The sequence below is a fragment of the Chiroxiphia lanceolata genome, chromosome 18 (assembly GCF_009829145.1).
Source record: "Chiroxiphia lanceolata isolate bChiLan1 chromosome 18, bChiLan1.pri, whole genome shotgun sequence".
Classification (NCBI taxonomy): domain Eukaryota; kingdom Metazoa; phylum Chordata; class Aves; order Passeriformes; family Pipridae; genus Chiroxiphia; species Chiroxiphia lanceolata.
Genome location: NC_045654.1, coordinates 12,333,933 through 12,355,854, shown reverse-complemented (window position 1 = coordinate 12,355,854; position 21,922 = coordinate 12,333,933). Strand labels below are relative to the sequence as shown.

At 47.0% G+C, this 21,922-nt stretch overlaps 1 protein-coding gene across 7 annotated transcripts in view; it reads right to left on the bottom strand.

Annotated features, from left to right (window-relative positions):
- The window catches only part of ULK1 (unc-51 like autophagy activating kinase 1), a 94,887-nt gene extending 73,876 nt beyond the window's left edge, over positions 1-21,011 (bottom strand). For 3 of the 7 annotated variants that reach the window (XM_032705553.1, XM_032705556.1, XM_032705554.1), the window contains exons 1-4: positions 5,734-5,906; positions 4,222-4,372; positions 3,273-3,365; positions 3,137-3,178 (exon numbers count right to left, since the gene is read on the bottom strand). In XM_032705553.1, the coding sequence (XP_032561444.1) occupies positions 3,137-3,178; positions 3,273-3,365; positions 4,222-4,372; positions 5,734-5,891 (444 nt within the window). In that variant the 5' untranslated portion in view covers positions 5,892-5,906. Of the gene's footprint in view, positions 1-3,136; positions 3,179-3,272; positions 3,366-4,221; positions 4,426-4,586; positions 4,993-5,733; positions 5,907-20,746 lie in introns of those variants that run through there. The other 4 variants (XM_032705558.1, XM_032705555.1, XM_032705557.1 and 1 more) reach the window with 4 other exon arrangements.
- Positions 21,012-21,922: the final 911 nt, after the last annotated feature.

The window sequence follows — 21,922 nt, the reverse complement described above, 5'->3', positions numbered from 1 at the left end:
GCTCATTTGGCTGCCTTCAGAGTAAAGAGACTTCTGGTATCCAGATGTCCCTCTGGACTGCTAAACCCCCCCTGACTGCTGCAGACTGGGGTCCCCAACTCCAGCCCCTCTGCAAGCCAGCTGAGGAGTCAGAGATTGCTCAGTAACTACTAATGCACCCCACAGATAGCAGAATAGAGTTTTTACTGTATGCCAAACATCTCCTGTGCCTGGGAAAAACCTGCACCACAACCCCATACAGGCACTAAACAGACAGCACTTTCAGAAATGCAATACAATAGGATTTATCCTCTTTTTGAGCAGGGATTCTTGCATTAGGCTCCTAAATGCACCTCTCATTAATACATGAGCACATAATAATGGGAATATGCATATTTCATTTTGTGAGCCATTCTCATGTTCTGACACTGCTCTCAGGACTCCAGCAAGGGGATCTATAAAAGTCCAGTCACTGCACTTTTATGCATTAAACATTTGTCAGTATCATTTACTCCTACGAAGCTTCTTATTTTGTCATTATTTATGAACCAATATCACAAAGATCTATGACATGAGAAGTAGCACAGCAATTTTCCCGGATTTGAAGGATAAACTGTGGGTGCCAGGGTGAGAGCTGCTTGTCAGTGCTCAATATCAGCACTGCAAATGTCTGTCTGAAGCAAATCTGGCATTACATCAAAAATCGTGTGTTGTATGAGGCCTGGTTAACATTAGTTTTTAACCAGGAAAATGCAAATGAAAGCATCACTGCGTGTAATCACTTGCTTACAGCCACTGTGGTTTTGGTAACCATTTCCTTGTGTACACGAGTAAAAGTCAGAGTCACTGTTGACAGGCAGAGCAGAGCGAGGGAGGACACAAAATGCAATGACAGACAAAGCTACAGGGCAACACTGAGTTCCACAGGAAGTATTTTTTCCCTTCAGCTCTATGATGTTGTAATACAAGAATAAACCTCTTCAGTTTTAGAAAGCCTACAAGGAAAGGCTCAATTAACTGCAAATATATTTTTGAGGGTAAATACACATGCAGCTATGAATGAAGCAACCAGTCTTGTCTTGGGAGAGCAAGGTGAGTAATCAGCAGTCTTTTCTACAAAGTAAGAAAGGTGGGCAGTAGCCAGCCTTCCACAGACCTGCACTTTCAGCTTTGCAGATAATTTACTGTCATACAACTCCCCAGCAGGCCAAACACTCAGACACATTACACACACAACCTATGTGGGTGGACCCCATCAGACTGTCTGGTGACTGATCACCTCACACCAGAGGAGACTCCACACCCTGGTAGCACTATAAAACACCCACTGCTCCCTAAATCATCTAATTTTGTCTGAGAAATCAAATTACCCAGGTCATACAAGGACTATCTGACAAAGCTGGTAACTAAACACACAGCTGGGCATCCCTTGAGCCCCTGGACCATTCTCAAGTTCTTGTTTTGTGGCATCTAGCACAGCTTCTTGCAAAAATCTCACCAGATTACACTGTTATACATAGGATTTAACTAAAGCCCATCACAAAAGGAGAAAAACGCATTGCTATAATTGTAACAGTGATAAAATTGCTCCTTTTGCAGAAAATGTCTTTGAGCTGCTTCCTACCCAGCAGTAACTTGAAGCAGGGAGAGGAACAGAGCAGAAGTTTTGAAAGATCTGCAATGAGCACACCCAGCAGCATAAAGGCTTCATACAAATGCAAACTACAGAAGAAGTGCAGGAGCAGCCACTCACTCCCTCAAGCGAAAAAGGTATTAAGCAAATTTAGAAGGTACAGAGAAGGAAAAAAAAACCCCATGAAATCTAATGCCCCAAGTGGCCTGCACCCAGAGGAAGCTTTCCCAGCTACTCTGTAGCACACATCAGGCCAAAGGCAGCCACTGCTTCGCCAGCCCAGCTCTGAAGGGCTGCTCAGGAGCAATGCAATATTTCCAAAAAGCAATCCTGCTCCCAGCAGCTTTCTCTCCCTCCCAGAGCAACCTGACATCCCCCACTTCCACCTCTCACCAAAAATAAACCCCCGGGCCCCAGCAGCACCTGGCCAGAGCCCCCTGCTCGGGCAGGGAGCGACACGGGGGTGTCCCAGCCTCGGGCAGGGCTGACACAGCCCCCAAACTACAGCCCCCAGAAGGCACCGCACGCAGGCACTGCTGCTCCGGCCGGGATTCGTGTCTGGGGTGACGTGGGAGCCACCGGAGCCAATCCACGGGAAAAGGAGGAATGTCAACAAACACGGCGGCCTGCGGGACACGTGATATCAGCGACAGGGCAGCAGGCTCCCGATAAGCGACCCCAGGGCCAGCCGGGGGTCCGTGGTCACACAGCTGTCACTCCACATCAGCCCCCCCGGCCCCACCAGACCCTCACCCACGAACACACGGGTTCCATCTTAGGCTTCCCATCCTGCAGCGTTATTTTAAAAAGCATCGCAAATGTCTAAGAAAAATCCTGCTGGGTCACTGGGCAAGTTAACTAAATATTCAAGGGGAAAAAAAAAACAACCCAAAAGTCATTGGATAACTCGGGTTTCAGAGCGGATTGGTTTTAGCCCCTCAGATTAGATCTTCAGGGCTGACTTTGAAGGAAAAGGCAACTGTGGGAAACCACAATAATCTAAAAATGTCTGCTGCAATTTTTAACACTTAGTGACTGCCACAAGGACAACAGAAAAATGCCAATTAAAATCCTCTGGAACTGGAGACAATCATATGTCACAAAGTCATGCTCACACTATTTTACCATGGCCCAGGAAAAAGAAATTTTCTCAGGGAGTTTATCCAGACCAGAGAAAGAAAACCAAAGGTGGGCATGCCAGAAATAAACTACTGTAATTTTACTTCTAGGATTTTGAGAACTTAAGAGCTTCCTCCACAGACATATTCACCACACACTGCATTACACCCTGGGAACAGAAGCTCCCACTTCAACTCCCAACTTCACACAAGTTCTATGGTCCAGCCAATAACTAACACATGATCTGCTCAACAGTGTTTGTTTATCTTTCCCTAATTTATCAGAAGACTTTCCCCCCCAGAATACACATCTGAATACAAAACATTTGTTAAAAACTGAAGTTTCACAAACTCATTCAATCTTTCCCCAAATCCAAAATATTTTGCTGTAATTGAATGTATTTACCTGGAAGTCATACAAGGCAACAATGTTTTCATGTTTCAATTCCTAGAAAGAGGGGGGAAAAAAAAGACTATAAGATAGGAGCAACAAAGGGCATATAGAACAAAGACTGAAGGAAACAAGTCAGTCTGCCTTTTACCTTAAGGATTTTTATTTCCTTGCCCAGCAGAGTTTGTGATTTTGCAAGGTTCTTCTTGTTAATGCATTTCACAGCTACTTCCAGCTCAGGTTTCTGAAATAGTGCATATGTAATGCAAAGGTAAATGTAAATTAATGGTGAAATTTGCATTAGGTTAAGCAGCCTCTTAACAGATTACAAATACTATTGAACAAAGTGTTGTGCAGTACCGGTAAAGGCCTCTCACTTCACATCCTAATGCCTACCTCTCGCTTGTTCAGACTTGCCCTTTCCAAATTATGCTTGTCAGCCCAAGGAGAAAAGCCCAAGGTTTGGGGTTTTGTTACTACTTTATATGGCGATTATCCTCTTATTTAATCACTAGAAATAAACGCACTGTGGGAGCCACAGCTTATCCCAAGCCCTAATGATGGAAAATCCACTGCCGGATTGGTTTCCTTTTATTTACCAGTATGAGATTTCTCCTCCTCCTGGAAAAATTAAGTGGAGGAAGAAAAGACTTCACAGACACAAAATAAAAACCGTAAAAAATCCAACCCAAACTAAAGGAAGGGCTCTCTACACACTTCACAGACAGCGTGGAGGGATTTCTCCCCCACAGTCCTTATTCTGGAGGTGAGGGCAGGTTTTGGGGGGGGAAGTCTGTGGACACCTCCCAGGCGGCTGCCGGCCTCCCAGCCCCAAGGTGAAGCCACCTGCCGGGACATATGCCTGCTCCCAAAGAAAACTCCGAAGAGAACAATAACAAATAACAACAAACAACACGTCTGCCACCCCCAGGGCTGCCCCGAGCCCGGGGTGATGCCCAGGCTGGAAATAGCGACCGCAGCCGGCGGGGACGGGGTGACCGGGACGCGCTGCCCAGCTCGGCCCAGACCAGGAAATAAATAAATAAATAACCGAACAAAAACCAAGGGAAAAAAAAAAAAAAAAAAGCCGGTATTCTCACCTCTTTGTGCCTGCCTTTGAAGACGACGGCGAAGGCTCCGTGCCCGATCAGGTCCTTCCTGCTGAACTCAAACTTTCCCACCGCCTCCATGGCGCTGCGCCGGGGGGTCCCGGGGGCCGGCGGGGAGGCTGCGGCCGGGGCGGCTTCAGAGCTGCAAAGGGACGAGGAGGAGGAGGAGGAGGATGGCGGTGATGAAGGAGCTGCCTTTAAAGAAAATTAAACCTCTCCCAATCCAAACGCGACGGGGCAACCCCCGCCACCACCACCACCACCACCGCCACCGTCCCCCCCCATTCCCCCAAGGAGCGGCCGGCAGCCGGAGCAGCCCCGCTCCCGCCGGCTCCGCGCCGGGCTGCGCTCCCCACCTCGCCCTCGTCCATGGGCTGCCTTTTCCTGCCGAGCGGCCGGGAGCCGGGCATTGTCAGCGGCCGGGGCGAAGCTGGCTCCTCAGCGGCGGGCCTCCCCCATCTCCTCCTCCTCCTCGGGCCGGGCCGGCGCGGCTCCTCGGGCCCCGCTTCAGGCGGGGCTCCCCATGCCGAGCCCCGGCCCCCCCGCCGGCAGGCGCGGCTTCGCCGAGAGTCCACCTTAAGCGCGATCCACCTTAACGCCCGGTCCACTCGCGGCAGCGCTCCACCTTAAGCGCGATCCACCTTAAGGGCGGCGGGCGGCCCGCGCCCCCGGCTGTCGGTGCTGGGGTCGGGGTCGGGGTTGAGGTCGGTGCTGGTCTCGGTGCTGGGGGTCGGTGTCGCCCCGCAGGTCCCGCCGCTCGCTCGGGCCGGACCCGCACAAAGCTGAGCGGACGGAGCGGGTCGTGCCGGGCGGCGCAGGCGCGGTGCGCGGTGCGCGGCGGGGGAGGCGGCGGCGGCACCTGAGGCGGAGCGGCCGGGCCCGGCACATTTAAAGGCGCCGCCTGCCGCCCGCCTGAGTCAGCGCCGCGGCCCCGCGGGCCCCCTGAGCCCCGGCCGGGCGGGGGGCGGGAGGGGTCCTGCCGACCGATCGGCCTTTGGGGGATCATGGAATCGCTTCTGAGCTGGAAGGGACCCACGGGCATCGTCAAAGTCAAACTCCTGTCCCTGCACAGGACATCCCCCACCATGTACCGGAGAGCGTTGTCCAAAGGCTTCTCAAACTCTGTCAGGCTTGGTGCTGTTACCACTGCCCTGGGGAGCCTGTTCAGTGCCTGACCACCCTCTGGGGGAAGAATCTTTTCCTTAGAGCCAACCTAAACCTCCCCTGACACAACTTCAGGCCATCCGCTCGTGTCCTGTCACTGGTCACCAGAGAGAAGAGATCAGTGCCTGCCCCTCCACTTCCCTTCATGGGGAAGTTGTAGACCTCGATAAGGTCTCCCCTCCCTCTCCTCTTCTCCAGGCTGAACAGACCAAGTGATGTTTCCAACAACTAAAGAAACGTCTGTTCAGGTGAACTGTTAAAAGTTCACCCCAGGAGTCATTGAAGGGTCCAGATGGACTCCAGTCCCATCACCCCCTCTTCTCCCCCAGCATTGCCCACCTCTTCCTCCACAGGCTCTGGCCCCTCTCCACGCGCTCCCGTGCTGGGGGACCACGGCTCCTCCGCGGGGAGCAAACCAGGCTTCCAGAGTGCCCGAGGGTGCCTCCATGGAGCTTTCCTCTGAGGAACCCTTCTCGCTGAGCTGCAGAGCTCAGCATGGAACCACTGCTGCGATAAGAAACCTTTCCTGGCTAGAGCCTGGTGTGCGTTTTGGTCGTCCCCAGTCTCTTGCTGTGCAGTGACCCACAAGCTCTGCCCTGTGGGTGTGGGCTCACAGGTCATTCCCTCTGCCGCAGGAACCTCTCACGCATTTGCCCCAATCTCTGCTCCAGACTGCCCAAACCCACCAGCCCTGGCGGCATCCGGAGCACTTGCGCACTCGCTCCAGTCTGTACACTTATCGCGACATCCGACGCAGAACATCACATTCCAGCTGCAGAGAAAACAACGTGCCTCGCAGGCAGCACCCCTGCTCGCACGCTCAGCCTGGAGTTTGTTTTTTACACAACTGCTCGGTATCAATTGGTGTATTGACCTGCGTCAGCATGGCAACACCAAACACGCCCTGCCCATACAATGCCAATGGCTCCGCAGTCACCCAGCACAGAGGGTGCTCGGTATCGTGACGCCGAGTGCCTCCAGTTATCCCTGTTCACGGCAAAAATTAGGAACAAGCAGCACTTCACAGCGTCAGGCTGTGTTATCTACACAAAAGCCGTGGCTGACTGATAAGATGTCTGGCCTCTGGTCTATTGCCCTTGGTTCCTGCGTAACTCATGTTCAGGTACCTTCCTCTTTGGTGGAAAGATGACAGCACATACCAAAGGCCATTCTAAAAGTAGCAGTGCCTGGCTGGTCATAATTGGTGCCTCAAATACCAACAGTTATTTAGTGCTTTGTGGGATATTCTTCAATGGGAATCTGATGATTCTATCTGTTGAAGTAGCCTTCAAACTGAAACAGGACTAGAGCACCTTTGTGATTTCAGCAGAAATGAATTTAAAAATTGCTTTTTAAAAAGATATAATATACTTAGTTACTTGTTTTCTTTCACTCTTCTGGGCCTGTATCCTCCACATCTACAATTTCAGGCCTTTGTCAATGATCACAAGGGGATAATTAAAAAACTAAACACAGACACAGGTAAAAATGTCAAACATCATCAAACTTCCAAAAAATATCAAGCTACTTGGCAAATGCCAGACACAAGATTTGATTTTACCTGTTGTTAAAAGCCACTGTCTCTAATGCAGAAGGTAATAGTTGCAAAAGCTTAAGGCAGGAAATGAACAAAACGTTTTGAAACTTCTCAGATGATTTCTAGGCAGGCAAAATCTTGTATCTGCCTTGGCTGGAAAGCAGCCAGAGCACCCTGGTTAGCAAGTGCACTCTTGCAAGAACTGTGGTAAAATCTGCAGTGCCCACAGGTGCTTCTGCCTTTCCTTCCCCAGCGCAGCAAAGACACTCAGTCCCAGAGCTGGGCGCAGGAGGAAGTCGATATGACTGCTGTTCAATTAGAGGCCAAAATACCCCGCTGATGAATGGCCTTTGTTCTGTACTGCGTGTGCTTATTTTGTTCCTTCACGTGCTGTTGGTTGTGAAAAAAAAAACTTAACGTAACTTAGATTGGATTAAAGGTGGGTCCTAAGGTAGCTTTCTGCACACGGCTGTCCACAGAGCCAGATGGCAAAGTCAACCAACCTCCTCTCTGCTGACATTTTATTTTGATTTTAGGCAAACTGGGCTTGTTTGAAGCAGGCTCACTGGTGAATAAATGGAACTCCAAGGTAGCAGAAGAACTGTGAAGGAACTTGGGGGTCTGTACAAGGATCAGGACCAAGTTGTACTGGATGCCACGGGCACACATGAGGCATCACACTTACTCTGAACTAGTATAACATTTGTACATTTAAATGTCTCTCAAATGCGTCTTCAGAAAATAGGGTAGTGAAAATATTTCAAACTTCCACAGAGATTTAAAAACTTTTCCCAGGATCACTAATAAAATGTAATACCACTTGACAGCAAATATGGGTTTGAGATGTTTAGAGTGCACTCTGCAGACACATTTGTTCCTGTTGGAACAAAGAGGGATGAAAAGCTTTTTAATTAAAAGTAGGATTCCTCAAATATTTTTTTTCTGTGGTTTGCTGATTAAATGCTTATGCTCTATCAATTCTTCCCTGATGTCCACAATTCAGTTTGAGTATGTTTAGGCCAACATCCAACACATGCAAATTCTGTTCTCCTCCCACAGTCTCCCATTTGCTAATGATGAAAGCACTACCGCCAGCACGTATTCAACTACTTCCTCAGATGGAGGCATTAATCTTTGAGGGGACAGAGCAGAGAGTTCAATTTACTAATGCAAAATATGAGTGAGGAAAGATCTACTGCTGAGATTTATGATGGGTGGAGAAAAATATAAGCATACACCCACTGTGGGAAACCTTTGAATATTGTCTTGAAATTATCTTTTTAATTTAATGCAACTTTATTCTTTTTTCTAATTCAAATGTGTAGGAAAACAGCAGCCAACTGATATCCTGATGACTTAAGTGATACTTTTTTCCAATACCATGTTTTAATCAGGAGTCATAAATATTGCTGTTTCTGTCTCCTGTAAGCTCAGAGTGCCATCCTTACCTCTGGGCTGCAGAGGCACAATGTAATTATCTCTGAGCTGGGGAATTGGTTAAAGCTACAGAAGTATGAGGGAATTATGCAAGAGCAAGCAAACTCAGAGTATAGATTTATAATAAAGACAGAATAAAGATTTCCATCTGAGGCTAAACTGTTCTCATTACAGTCCAACCTATGGAATAAATTATGCATGTACCGAACCAGTAGCTCAGGGTGTGTCTGAAGCTCATGTAGGTACAACTTTTAAACGAGCTCTTTTAGGAGGAACCTGGAGCAGCACAGACTTCATTTTGGACTGCAAAAGTTTGACTTGGAAGGCAGGTGGATGCTGTGGAGAGCTGGTGCATGCTCAGCTGCCTGCTGTTGTGTGTACTTTGCTGTAGGCACCAGAGCTTCTGTGCACACTTACGTGAGACTTCAGTCCCTACACCCAAAGAGCAAGATGTGCCCCTTTGCCTGTGCCTTCTCTGACCAGTGACATTTCACATGTGCTCCTGTATAGCCGAGACCTGAGCTGTCATATCCCAGAGAACCCGTGTCAGATGTGTGACACATTTCTTGATGCTTTTCTAGACAGTTCCAGCTTCTTAATACAAGCATCCACTGTGGGCCAGACAGCCACCTTTCCCAAGATCATGATGTCTTTGCTTTTCTAGTTCAGCAACTCCATCCTGGTGTTCCCCACACTGCCTGATGAGAGATCAGAAGCCACCCATGAAGCTGAGCCCCTGCATCTGGAAGGTGTGGGGGAACCCTTGGCCAGATGCAATCACAAAGAACAAGTTCTTTCGCTTGCTGTATATCTCTGTTTTGAAATCAAAGTTCTGCTTGATGCAGAGAGAGTTTTCAAGGCCCTCCTGTGTAATCTGTTTATTACAGCAATTGCCTCATGGACACAGACACTGAACACCAGGACAAAAATATCAGCATTTCTGGAGGAAGGGAAATGCTGGACTATGAGGCTTAGGCACACAAGCAAGATGTGATTGAATGTGTTACCACACATGGGTTGAGCCTTATAATTGATCCCATGTCTCCTCTTTGTGTGAAATGAATGCAAAGCCTGAAGATGAGCTTTAATATAGGCTGTAGCTCAGTCCTATATAGTGCTGCTGCTGGGTAATTAATCTTCTTCACAGAAGCAGATGCCAAAAGAGATGGACAGAGTAGCACAGGAGGAAAGATCAGAGTATGAGTTTCAGAGTACATCTGGATGAAAAGCAGACACTGTATTTGTGTGGATTCAAAATCTGATGCAAATTCAGACATGTTAAGGCAGTTACACATCCGCTTTCCACAAACCTCCTAATAGCTGAGGGTAGTTGCCAGTATCTGGGCAGAGCCAACACTAACCCAAAAGCTGGAATTTTTGCCAGATTCATCAGGAAGGAGTGAAGGTACTGAATATGCAGTGCTTGGCTGAAAATCAGTTTGGTGGAAGAAATATGTGGAAAGTCTACAAATATCTAAGTCATAGAAGTAAATATTAGCCCAGCATTAATGAATAGAGGGGAAGCGACAGGCTGAATCTAATGGATAATTAAAAGTATGTCCTTTAATCATACCCATTTCTGATGTCTGCTCTTAGGTTGGGTTCTGGCTCAGTACAGTAAGGGTAAGACACAGATTACAGTAGAATTGCACCAAATTCACCAGGATAGGAGAATTTTGAACACAGCATTGTTGTGTTGCATTCCTGGAGAGGCTGAATGAGTAGATCAATTTGGAGTCCTGAAAGCATCTGTAAATTTACAGCAGCAGTATAAGTTGTGTCAAGAGTATTTGTTCATACCTGGCCGGGGATCTGCAGAAACAACATTCCAACTCTGGTAAAACGCTTTTGTCTTAGGAAGGGAGTGATCCTCCACTTGCAACATCAGCTCTTGATCAGTGAAACGAGACACTGGATTCAGTGGTGGAGTTCACAATCTGCTCCAGCTTTCACAGCCAACTGCTCCCTGTGTCGCACGCACAGCAGAGTGGAAGACATTTAGGTGACATCTAAACACGGGATAACACAGCTGGAAAGCCTGAATGTTTGAGGTATTAGAGCATTGAGGTTATTCAAATACCAGCTGCTGGAGCAGTATGGCACTTAACATCACACACAGGAGAGGAAGAATCGCTTCCCATGTGCTTCCATAGCCCTGTCATATTACATTCGGGATTTATTTATGCTGTGGGCCACTTCACTGATTAATAGCGTTGAGAGATTTAACTGGCCACTAAATTATCCTGGCAGGCCAGGTCTGAGTTGTTTTATTACCCCCCTCCCCACACATACACACCAGCTTACTGAACAGATATTATGAATTATTGAAGGCAGTGTTTTAATGTACTCAGCAAGGTGCTCTGGCAAGGGGCTTCCTGGGTTCCTATGGCATTTTAATACCAAATATATTTCACCTACTGGCAGAGGGCTCTGGGCACTAAAGGTTGTACTTGGTGTTCAAATCTGTTAGCACTCACATCAAGGATCATTACCTAACCTGCCTGTCAAGCAGCTGATTATATTAAAATGAGGTTTGCCAATAAATAAGAGAGTCTGCAAATCCTCCACCCAGAGCAGTCTGTTTTCAGGCTAATTGGAAGCTATTTTTTGCCAGAACAAGTATTGCTTGTCCATAAATCAGCAGGTATCACTGTGCAGTTCCTCACAAGATGTCATCTCTGCCTGTGTTGGGAGCAGACCCACGCTCACCACCCTCAGCCTCCCTGCACAGCTGCACACACACACTTCACTCTGTGCCATCCATGGGGCCCCTCAAAGCAGTCCTGGCAAAGCCATGATTTGTTCAGGTACAGACTCAGGCCTCACTTTTGTGCTCTGGGATTCCCTCCAACATCCATTCAAGTCAACAGGATCCTCTGCAGCAGCTCCAATGTGCTTTGGCACCAGTCCTTGCTTTGGAGACCTCTGCATAAAAAAATAACTACTCACCTCATGGCATGAGGAAGACTGTTATATCCCTTTTCTTTCACATCTATGGAGTCATAGTTTAGGAAGGCAGAAGAAGGTTGCTCAGCTCTCAGCCTGGGCTTCTTTTTAGATAGGGCATGGCCATGGTGGGATGGATGAGGAGGGGGCATGACTAATACAGAGTAAGGCTCCAGGTTTAAGGACTATGTTCTTCTCCAGGAGAGAGCTAAAGTTCATGGTCAGAAAGAACCTTTCAGCCTAATAAAGTCTGTCTAAAGCAGTCTAGGTTGACAGTGAAGTCACATTATCACCTCAGGTGTCTTCGACCTTCTTAAAAGCAACCTTAAGACAAAAACCACCAATGAAATCTAAAATATTAGAAGTCAGCAGTGACTTCCCAGAGAAGCCTGTATCTGTCCTGTTATGAATCAGAGGCCTTTGTTGTTTTTCCTGCTCTAAAACCTGCCACTTAAAGAGCAGGTTTAACACCCTTTCACTGCTGGATTACAGCAAAGAGCCACAGAAGAACACAGGATTATAGAAATACTCATTTCTTCCTCTCTGTCATGAACCTGGGAAGTCCAAGACATGCAACAACCTAAACATGGGATTCTCAGGGCATTTTCTTTTTGGCTGGGCTCTTTCTGGGGTTTGGTGCCTCAGCACTGCTGCCCATGGGGAGGGAAGGCACGGGCCAGGAGCACCCTACTCCTGGGACCAGCTCACTTGGGATTCCCAACTGCTTCCAGCAAGCTTTCAGCTTTGCCTTGGGAAGGGACTGTTAATGAAACTTTCCTCTTTATGACTAAGTGGCTTGGAGGTGTCTGTGTTTTCAAGTTGGCCAGTAGCATATACAATTTTGAGTAGGCATTTGTCCAGCCAAGGCCTTACTCACCCCATGTAAAGCCTGGGCAGAAATGATAACTTCCTTTATTTACAGATGTGTAAATAACAGCTGTAACAGCGAGGAATGTCCACAGCAGATAGGACAAGGCATAAGAAGCTTCAGCAGCTGTGAAGGAGATCTGTCCCCCTGCTGATGAGTTCAGAAGGGGAGTGGGGTACCCAGGCAGACGAGCACTGTCACTGCTGGAGCCTTCCTGGGACAGGGTGGGCAAACATCTGACAGGAATGACACAGGCAAGGACAAACTGTGTCCTTGGACAAGCAAATTGTGTCATGCCCAGCTCTCTTCCCGTTTCTGTGGTTTATTTTCAGTGTTCTAGTTTTGGGCAGAAGCTGAGAGTTTCTCTCCCTAAAAGCCCAAGATGAACAGTTACTCCTAAATCTCTCCTTAGAAGTTATCACTCTTATGTATACAAAGAAAGATCACTTGGGGGAAAAAAAAAATACTCAGGCTCTTCATCTGGACCTGTTATCAGTTTTCTCAACTGACAAGGACAGGCTGCTCCCAGGAACTTGAAAGCTGAGCCTGGCCACTGCTGGTTGCAGCAGCTGGGATCTGTACCTGTGTTGCCACACTCCAAAGCAATGATCCCTAGTCCCTGTGTGTTTCTAGGAAACCAGAGGGACAATTCACCCACACAGAAGCCCAAATCAATGAGTGGCATGCAAGAAAAGTTTCCAATGGAGCATCAGAAAGGTTTTTTCAGTGTTAGGTGCTTTCAAACCCGTTTAAAAAGTATATAAAAACAACTGCTCTGCTAAGATGTCAGACCCACCCATATCTATATCACAGCACTTATAGCTCCACAGCAAAGAGGAAGACCTAAGGACAAGGTGATAATAAAATAAGTTATTTTTAATCTGATTTTTTTAATTATTACTTTCCTTCTCTTTTTGCACATCTGAGCTCTCTGCTCTATGAATTCACAGAGCAATTGCCCAAAATGCAGTTTAGGTGAAGCACTTGCCTGGGACCAAAGGTCTGTAGTTGTTGACTTCTTGCCTGACAAATGCAAGGTGCATTTTTGAGAAGTATTTAGGCATTCAGTCCCCTAGACTGTCTCTTCCTTTCCCTTGTCTGTATAAATGACGAAGTCTTTGAAGACCTAATTTCTCATCATTATTTCTGCACTACTTTGATTTGGTTACCAACTAATGTGGTAATGGTTATGTCCAATTAAAGACAAGAAATGTACACAGCTCAGCATTTGCCATTTGTCCCTTGTCAAATGCAATGAGGCACATTCACTAATAAAAACAAATATCTGAATTAAAGCAAGAGGAAAAAGGATGACCCCGGCTTATGAATTCTGTGTCCATTGCTAATGCGCTCCCCAGAGAATTGTTCTGCTAATAAGTCAGATTAACACTAATATTTCCCAGTGGAGGATTTTGGTTTTATTGACACTATAAAATGTTGCAGGATGCATTTGTGATGCACATCCAGGCATTGGGAAGACACTTGACCTGGCAGTACCGGACAGCAAGATCATCCAGAACTGTGAGGGCTGTGGTGCTTTCCCATGACTCATGAATTCGTAGTCAAATATTCCATGACTCATGGATTAACCTGACAAAACCCAGAGGGAAGAAGAGTTATTGGGTTATTGGTTGACAAGAGCCTTTTAAAATTAACATGGCATAATAAGCAGGATACCAACATCCTCTTTCTGACTCGTGAGAAACTCATCAGGAAGAGTTTTATGCATTCACTTATTACCAAGGGACCTCAGCTGGGGTTATGTAATTAGGATGGGACACTTTTTGCAGCTTTGAGGCTTGAATAGCAACATTAGTATAATCCAGTTACAGAAAGCATAACCACATGCAACAAGCCATTAATACCAGCTTGTATTTAATTGCAGTTCCCTTCCATTCTAGTGCAAATAAACAAAATACAAATACATGGAAACCAGAATGTAGCCATAAATGAACCACAAGATAAAATACAGGAGACAAGGCTGTCTGCCTCCCCTTCAGCCAAAAGGTTATGCACTTGCTTAACAGTGTAAAAAAGTGCCTTGCCCCATGGACAGGGCATGGAAAGGGGGTCTGCACACACATATCCAAAGTCCTGGATGCATTCCTGCTCCTTGCTTTGTGATGAATTTCCTGGGAAGCTCTGGGCACCTCTGCATCAGCAATAACATAATCATGGTGGTAAATTAAGTCACACAGACAGACCTCTCTGTTCCCTCTAAAACAGGGTGGGTGGAATTGCAAAGTAGAGAGGATGAAATACATTAAATATTGTGGGGCCAGTGATCAACTGCAGTAACAGAGGCTGTAGGAAGGTCTGGGATCCTGCTGGTCAGGTGTGTAAATTCCAGAGGAACACAAAGGAATTGGCACTGGAAAACTTGTCCACTTGGGACTTACAGGGGATAGAAAATACCCTTTTATTTTTAATTTGGCATTCATTCTCAGCCTGACTCTTCTCATCTCTGGGATCCTAATGGCCTATTTGAGTTCTCTTGGAGATATAATACTATAGACCTGAGTCTAGGGAGCAATGAAATACATTTTTGCCTTCAAAACATCACAATCAGTTTGGTTTAAATAACATATAATTCCAACTATACTGATTGTATGCTCAAGATTTTCTCCTTCAGAAGCTATATATGATGGATAAAGAGGAGAAAAGCCAGCAGAAGAATAGAGTTTAAATGGCAGCTAGGGGAAAGAGAGGAACACTGGAACTATTTGTTTTAAGAAAAGTTGTTTATTTTTAATGACATCCTGTGGTTTATAAGACTAGGATTTGTGCTTGGCACAACTTCCTTTAGATCTCAGTGTTTACACTGAGAATCAGATTTTTCTATCAACAGTCTTAATCTTTTAAAGTCTAAATCTTTTTTCATGAAAAACTGCAAGCCCTTCATCATCCTCAGGCTGTGTGTTTTAAGACCTTACTCAACCATTCTCAATTTACTGTAACACCCTTATAGGAGCCTGGAGCCTCACTCAGCCAGATGAAACAATTCTAATTACACGGACTCGCACCAGGAGAGGAGCTGGGTAATGCCAGCCAACATGCTTAAGAGGAGAATCAGCTTGAAAGACATGTGTAATCATTGTGACATCCATTTAATGTGTCACAGGACATGAAATTGAGGCCATGATAAAAAAGAAACCTGCTGATACCTGAGTGAGCACAGTGTGCTGTGTAAGGCACAGAAGAGCTGTCCCTGTGACTCTGACACAAGAAAAAGCCATTGGACCTGAGTAGCAGCAGCCATAGCAAGATGCACACTCATTCCCTCCCATGCCTGCACATTCCTTCTGATCATCCCAGGTGACAGAGAGCTGAGAGGAGCAGGTCTTTGAGGATGGGAGGTTTAGTTTTTCTGACAGAGAGCTTCAGGGGAAGGTGCCCCATACCTGAAGAGGATGCCCCACTTAAATATATATATATATATATATATATATATATATATAAGAAAAATATGCCAGGAACAATGAAAATACAAACATTATCAGGCACTGCAAGTCAGCACTGTCACTGAGGATGAGAACTGCCACCCACAGACCCACCCACGGCCAACCAACCTGTCTAATTTGATCAGAGAAATTCTTGTGGTTGGATTCAGTTAGAAAGACCATGCACAAACAGGCCCTGGAGCAAATTACACCATTTTCACAACATGAGCGTGTTCTTATCTGAATCACAGAGGATCTGCTGTTACATGGGGGATCAAGTGTCCTCCGTGTAATCGCTCAGCCAGTTCCCTTGTGATCCAGGAGGCACATGCTCTGCCTCACACAGGAAATGTCCTGCCTGTCCCTGCCCATCAGCCTGGCTTGGGCCAGGTGGAGGCATCACTGGTCATCCCAGCAGTGAGTTACCCAGCATCCCTGCTGGCAGCTCCTGAGCAGCACACCGTGTTCCAGATTCCAGCCTGTAACTCGTGGCTTTTCTCTAGCAGAGCCCTGGAGCTGTTCAGGGCAGCCCTGCCAGTGTTGGGTTGTTCCAACACAAATGCCCCCTCACTGGAGCACCACAGGTTGCAAGTGGGAATGAAGAACCACTGGGCTGGCAGAAAAAGGCTGCCAGAATTCCTGCCTTAATTGCCTCTAGCAGGGGAGGGGAGATGAAAAATTTCAGGAGAACATGAGTAATGAAAATGTTCCAGATTCACAATGAGCGATGAATAAAGGCAGCGTTAAAACTATTCTGTAACTACACAAAGTGACCAGCTTATACCTTGCTGCCTTACATAACATCTGGGGTTTTTTTCCTTCTCCTTGTTATCCAGAAAAATCAAGGCCTCTTTGCTGTTTGCCCTCTAACTTCACTGAAGAGTAAATCCTCTTATCATACACTTCACTGTAACAGGTTTGCTGTGTACATGTATTTTCCAGAAAATTTCCAACAGAACTCCCTGTGCTGACTGCAAGAACTGTTATCAATCAACTGTTCTTAAATAGACAATGATGCATACATAGCCTTGGCACAGGGTTTGTTTTAGACCTGTATTTCATTTATCTTGAAAAAGAAATACATTTAGCAGAGTTATCTCCTTGTGTCCTTGACCTCTACCAGCTGCCAGTGCTAGGGGCAGTAAAGGATTTAGCCCTTTGCTACCCACTGCTCAAAGGTGTCACTCAGTGAAGGTTAGGATCAGGCTATGCTAATAAATTGAATTTAAGCATTTCTAATGTGGACAATATAGTGCCTACCCACCTTCTACTCTCTGCCTGGAATATATACATTTAAATACATACATTATTACAGCCCCAATAGGCATAACTGTCAAGTGTCAGCCTGAGCCCAGAAGCAAAACAGGACAGAGCCCTTAGAGAAGCAGGCTACTGGGAAATTCCTCAGCTCCTGAGTGATCTCAGAAGTGACCTAAGTAAGAAGGAGGGAGCTTAAAGAGGCTGCCAAAATGCATCCTTTCTGGATACAGAGAGCAGCTGAAGCAGATTCAGACAGTGCCTCTTGTCTCTGTTCTGTGTGATGAATAGGACAAAAAAGGAAGCCAGAAAGAGTTCCACCTCTGACATTAGTTTTTTTTTTCTGAAGCTCTTGACATTTTTAATAGCTTTTCAGTTACCCAAAGTAGATGTGATTTAACTTGATGTTATAATATTAGTACTGTCTGCTGTGTAAAATGAAACACTAGAGATATCAACCAAAGTACAGCACAAAGGGAAGGTAATTATAGGCAGTATTTAAGCCTGAAGAGTCAATCCTTTAAGTTTCGGGGCTAATGAATTCCTATAAGAAACTTCTGAGTCAGAAAACTCATGGTGGGACTAATAGGGAATATCAAATTAGCTTGAGAAAGCAATCAGAATTTGTCAAGCACAGGTAGTTATCCAGTCCAGACTGATCCCAGGAAAGGCTGTGACTTTCTGGGAATTATGGAAGATCTCAAGTAATATAGACAAAAAGACCAAGGGGGATGGGGGAAAGAAGAAAAAAGGTAGAATCCACAAAGAGCACATTGAGATCTCCAGGCCTGTGCTACTGAGAAAGTCTATCTAGTTGGAGCTTAAGCCTTGCCACAGATTGGATCATTTTTTTTCAAGAATTGATGAAAACATCTTGCATATCCTACCAAAAAAAAAAAAAATCCCAGAGATATTCCCAGTTTATTTTATAGCCAAAGTGCCATCAGCACATCATACCTATTGCTCTGAACTGAGCCCAGGGCAGAAACATCTGCTGTTTTTTCCTCCACCATGGATCCTGCTCCTGAACCAACACCCCCAGCTGCACAGAGCCAAGCAGACCCCACAGACAGAGCAGTGTGGGTTTCCTTGGGACTGGTTTTTTTTTAACTGCAGACATTCAACTCATGACTACCTGGTACAACATCTATTTTAGTATGACAGAGCAGGGGGGCAAATCTCAGTCATTGCCCTGAGTGCTGCTTACCTTGTGTGTTAGGACAGATTTTAACCTACAGATTTTAACCTGCTGTAGCCAGAGCATTGGATGGTTGCATTCCTTGTAATGCTTTGCTACTGATCTTGGCGTATGGAATCCCATAAGGCTGGTTTATGCCTTTCCTTCCTTTACCCTGAGCTTTGAACAGGCTCAGTGATACCAAACTATCTTGTTTCCTGAGCTAGCTCACACCTGGGGCTGTCTCACCACTCTCTGGGTTTACCAAGCAGCAAAGCACAGCAGCTTCCCAAATGCTTCAGTCCCAAAGAAACTCAGGCCTCCACATGGCTTTAAGCTTGGAACTTTCCAAAGGAAGGCAGCTCTGAAATATTTGCGTGCAGACTGACAGCTTGTGTCCCAGGCACTGGGACAGAAATCACTAGCAGAGCTCCAGAGCTCAGAGTGAAAACGCTGTTCTGCATGAACCTGCACAGAAAGACCCGATACTTCTCATTTGACACAGGGACGGTCTGATGATTTGTCTCAGGTTTTTTGTTTGTTTGTTTTTTAAGGCTACGTTTCAATCACTCTCAGTCATTTCCCCTCAAGTTAAAACCCAGCTGTTAATTGCAGGTGTTTCATCTCGGTGAGTTTGTGAAGCTGGAGCCAGTACAGTGGAAATCCCACACTGGGTACCAAAAGACTCTGCTGAAGTTTATCATTTACTGCTTGAATGGAAAGAGTAACAACCCAATACAAATATTTGGACTCTTCTTTGTTCCTGGCAGGGCTCTCGCAGCACACACACGAGCACATTGCGTTTGGTTTGGCTAGGATGGGAGAAGCAACAGGGACAGAGCTGGGTATGAGCCAAATCCAGCACACAGGAGAGGCAGAGGCTGCTCCAGGGCTGTGCCCAGGTGTGCAGGGCTGGAGCACCAGAACAGGTAGTTTTATCAAGGCAGGACGAGTTGGTTCCTGGAATCTTATCAGGGTGTAGATCAAGGATGATTTTTGATCATGAAGAGCAGCACAGGGCAGAGTCTCCCACGGGTAAACCCTCTGTTTATGGGACTGTGAGCAGAACTGAACCAACCACCAAAAGATACAGATCTTTTGCTCCAGATCTGAGCAAAAATCCCAGTGGTCCAGACCTGGACCTTCTTTGAAACTGCTCCAGCATTGTTACATCCCACTTGACCACAGCACATCTTTAACCAGACAAACAGCATTCTTCAAAACAACAGCATTTTCCTGTCCTTATTTCAGAGTAAGGGCAGGACCACTGGAAAGCTCAGCAGCCCTGGCTGCATGACCCTGCAGTTGTGTGTCCCACCACTTACACATCTGCTACAAATCCAAACACACAGCGCTGCTGTGGTAGGGCCACAGCAGTGATCACCTGGTGTTTGATGCTGTGGAAACTCATGCAACTCCCCCACCCTCAAAAAGCACAGGAGCAGGAGATCAGAGCCCTGCACCGCCCGCAGCCCAGAAGGCCGTGAGCGGACCTGGTTTCACTGATAACAAGGGCACAATTTACACACCCGTTGGAAAAACAAACAGTCTGGTGCTTGATAAGCCTGATTCCCTGGCTCCCAGCCCAAGAAGCAAAGCTTGGGAGCACAGAGGAAAAGATTCAGAAGACAGACCTGGAGTCAAACAACCACCACAGAGGTTATTGAGCAGGGACCTGCACTTGCACGGGGACAAGCTGCAGAGCACTTGTGAGGGTACTGTCTCCCCAGCTGGCTGCTGCTCCTCTCTCCCTTCTGGCACTGGATTTCACCAGCAATCACAAGGGGCTGCTTGTCTCCTGTTTGGAATATGAGTCCCTAGTGACATAACTTGTAATCAATGTAAAAAGCAAGATTAGCATTAATTTCCAACGTTTCTCTCACTGCCTTAATCCAGCATGTTTTGCTAAGTACTAAATAATGGTAAATACTGCACCTAGGCATTTGCTCTGGCATGAAAAAAGCCAAATTAAATCTGCCCTGCAATCATGGCTTCAAAAGGCAAGAAGTGAAGGAGAAAATCCAATAGCAGCACTGTCTCTGCTGCTCTGCCTGTAACGATGGGCTCAGCCAGACACACCAGCAGCACGAGCTGCTCTTCTGCAGTGCTGGGAAGAGCCACCCAAAATACCCATCTTCAGAAGTTCGGTGCTAGGATGGATATTCACAGATACGTGTTTGAATTATTGCTTAACATTTACCAGAGCTCTTCACATCCATCTCTGCCAACACAGTCCAGAGCTGGGTTCAAGCGAGGTGAGAGCCCTGACTCCAGGCTGAGAACAATAGGGTACTTTCTCTCTGCTATCTGCTGCACAGGTACAGCCCCAGAGCTCCCCTGGGCACACCTGCCCAGCCCAGCCTAGCCCAAACAAACCTGAGATAGCATGGGCAGGAACACACACAGCTCTGCCTGTCAGCAGAGCCTGCTGGCTGGTGTTTGTTTGCTCACCCATAGAGACACGGGCAAGCACGTAGGGAGCAGGGTCAGATTAAAACTCAACGCCTCAATTGTGTTTGCAAGGCTCAGGATGGCATTAGAGCGCTTCCTGTGCTTTGGGATACTTCTTCTGAGCTGGTAAAGCAGCCCCTTCAGGTATTTGTCAAGACCATTTCTCTTGGCAGCCTCCTGGGTGGGACCCAAGAAGACAGGAATTGCTGAAGGATCAACATCTCCTGGCAAGCACTTACCAAGTTGGCCCGTACCAGTCTTCAGATACTCATGCAAGGGGAGACATTACCCCTGAATGGCTTTGCTCAGGACCTGCAGAGGTGCCAGCTCACACAGCTACAGCCACTTCATCCTGCCCATGCCAAAGGGACTGGTAGAGCAGGGCAAAGCACAAAGCCCTGCGCTCACGGTAACGTGGGAGGTGAGGACACCTGCGCTGGCTCCCAGCGGGGTGGACAACAGCAAATGAACAGATCGCCTTTGGCGGCGCCCAGAGGAACATGTTTCACTTTCCTAATGAGAAACAGCCTCTGCCAGTGGAGCAGCACCGGGGCCATCCCCCTCTGCACGACAAACACAACACCAGCTCTGGTGCAGATCTCAGCGGGGCAGCCGACAGACGAGCTGCCGCGACAGAGAACGCGGAGCAAAGTTCTTCCATTACGTCACCGCTACCTCGAGTGACCCAAGGGGTAAGAATAACAGCCAGGCTCCTCTACATCATGCTGCCAGAACTATTTAGACAGGCTCCCGAGGGCAGCCATGAGCTTGCTCCCCTGGCAGGCTCACAGGGAGAAGAGCTTTGAGAGCTAAGGCCCATCCATACCCCTGAAGGAGATGGAGGCCAATAAGGAAATTACTTCCTTCATCCCTATAAATGCAGGAGGTGCCAAGTGTCTGATATGTGCTTTGTAAAGCAGGGTTAGCATGGGCCCTGCAAAGCTCTGCTCGCCCAAGCATGGCTTTTGCTTCGAGGGTTTCTGATCTCTCGTTTGTCCTGATTGTACATGACCACGAAAGCCTTCCAGAGCCAACAGAGATGAAGGAAGTGCATTCCTAATGAGCTGCTCCCTCTCTTCCAGTAGAGGACTCAGCAGCCTACACAAGGTATTGTTTCTAATGAGACTAGAATAGGATCCATGTCCTGATTTTGGATAAGACCTACTGCAAACTGCACTCATGTGACAGGAACTCATGGTCCCCCTCTTATATCCCCCTGTGACAGAAGGGAGAATATGAGGGAGACTGGGCGTGGGAGTGCCATGCCCCCTTTTGCTGAGTGCTGGAAATACTCTTTCTTCTGTGAGAAGTCAAACATCTGCACCCCTCTGAGGCACAGGGCTGGGAAAAGCAGGAATTCACTTGTTTGCAAGGGTACCACAGGATAAAAACACACTTGAACATCCAGAGTTTCA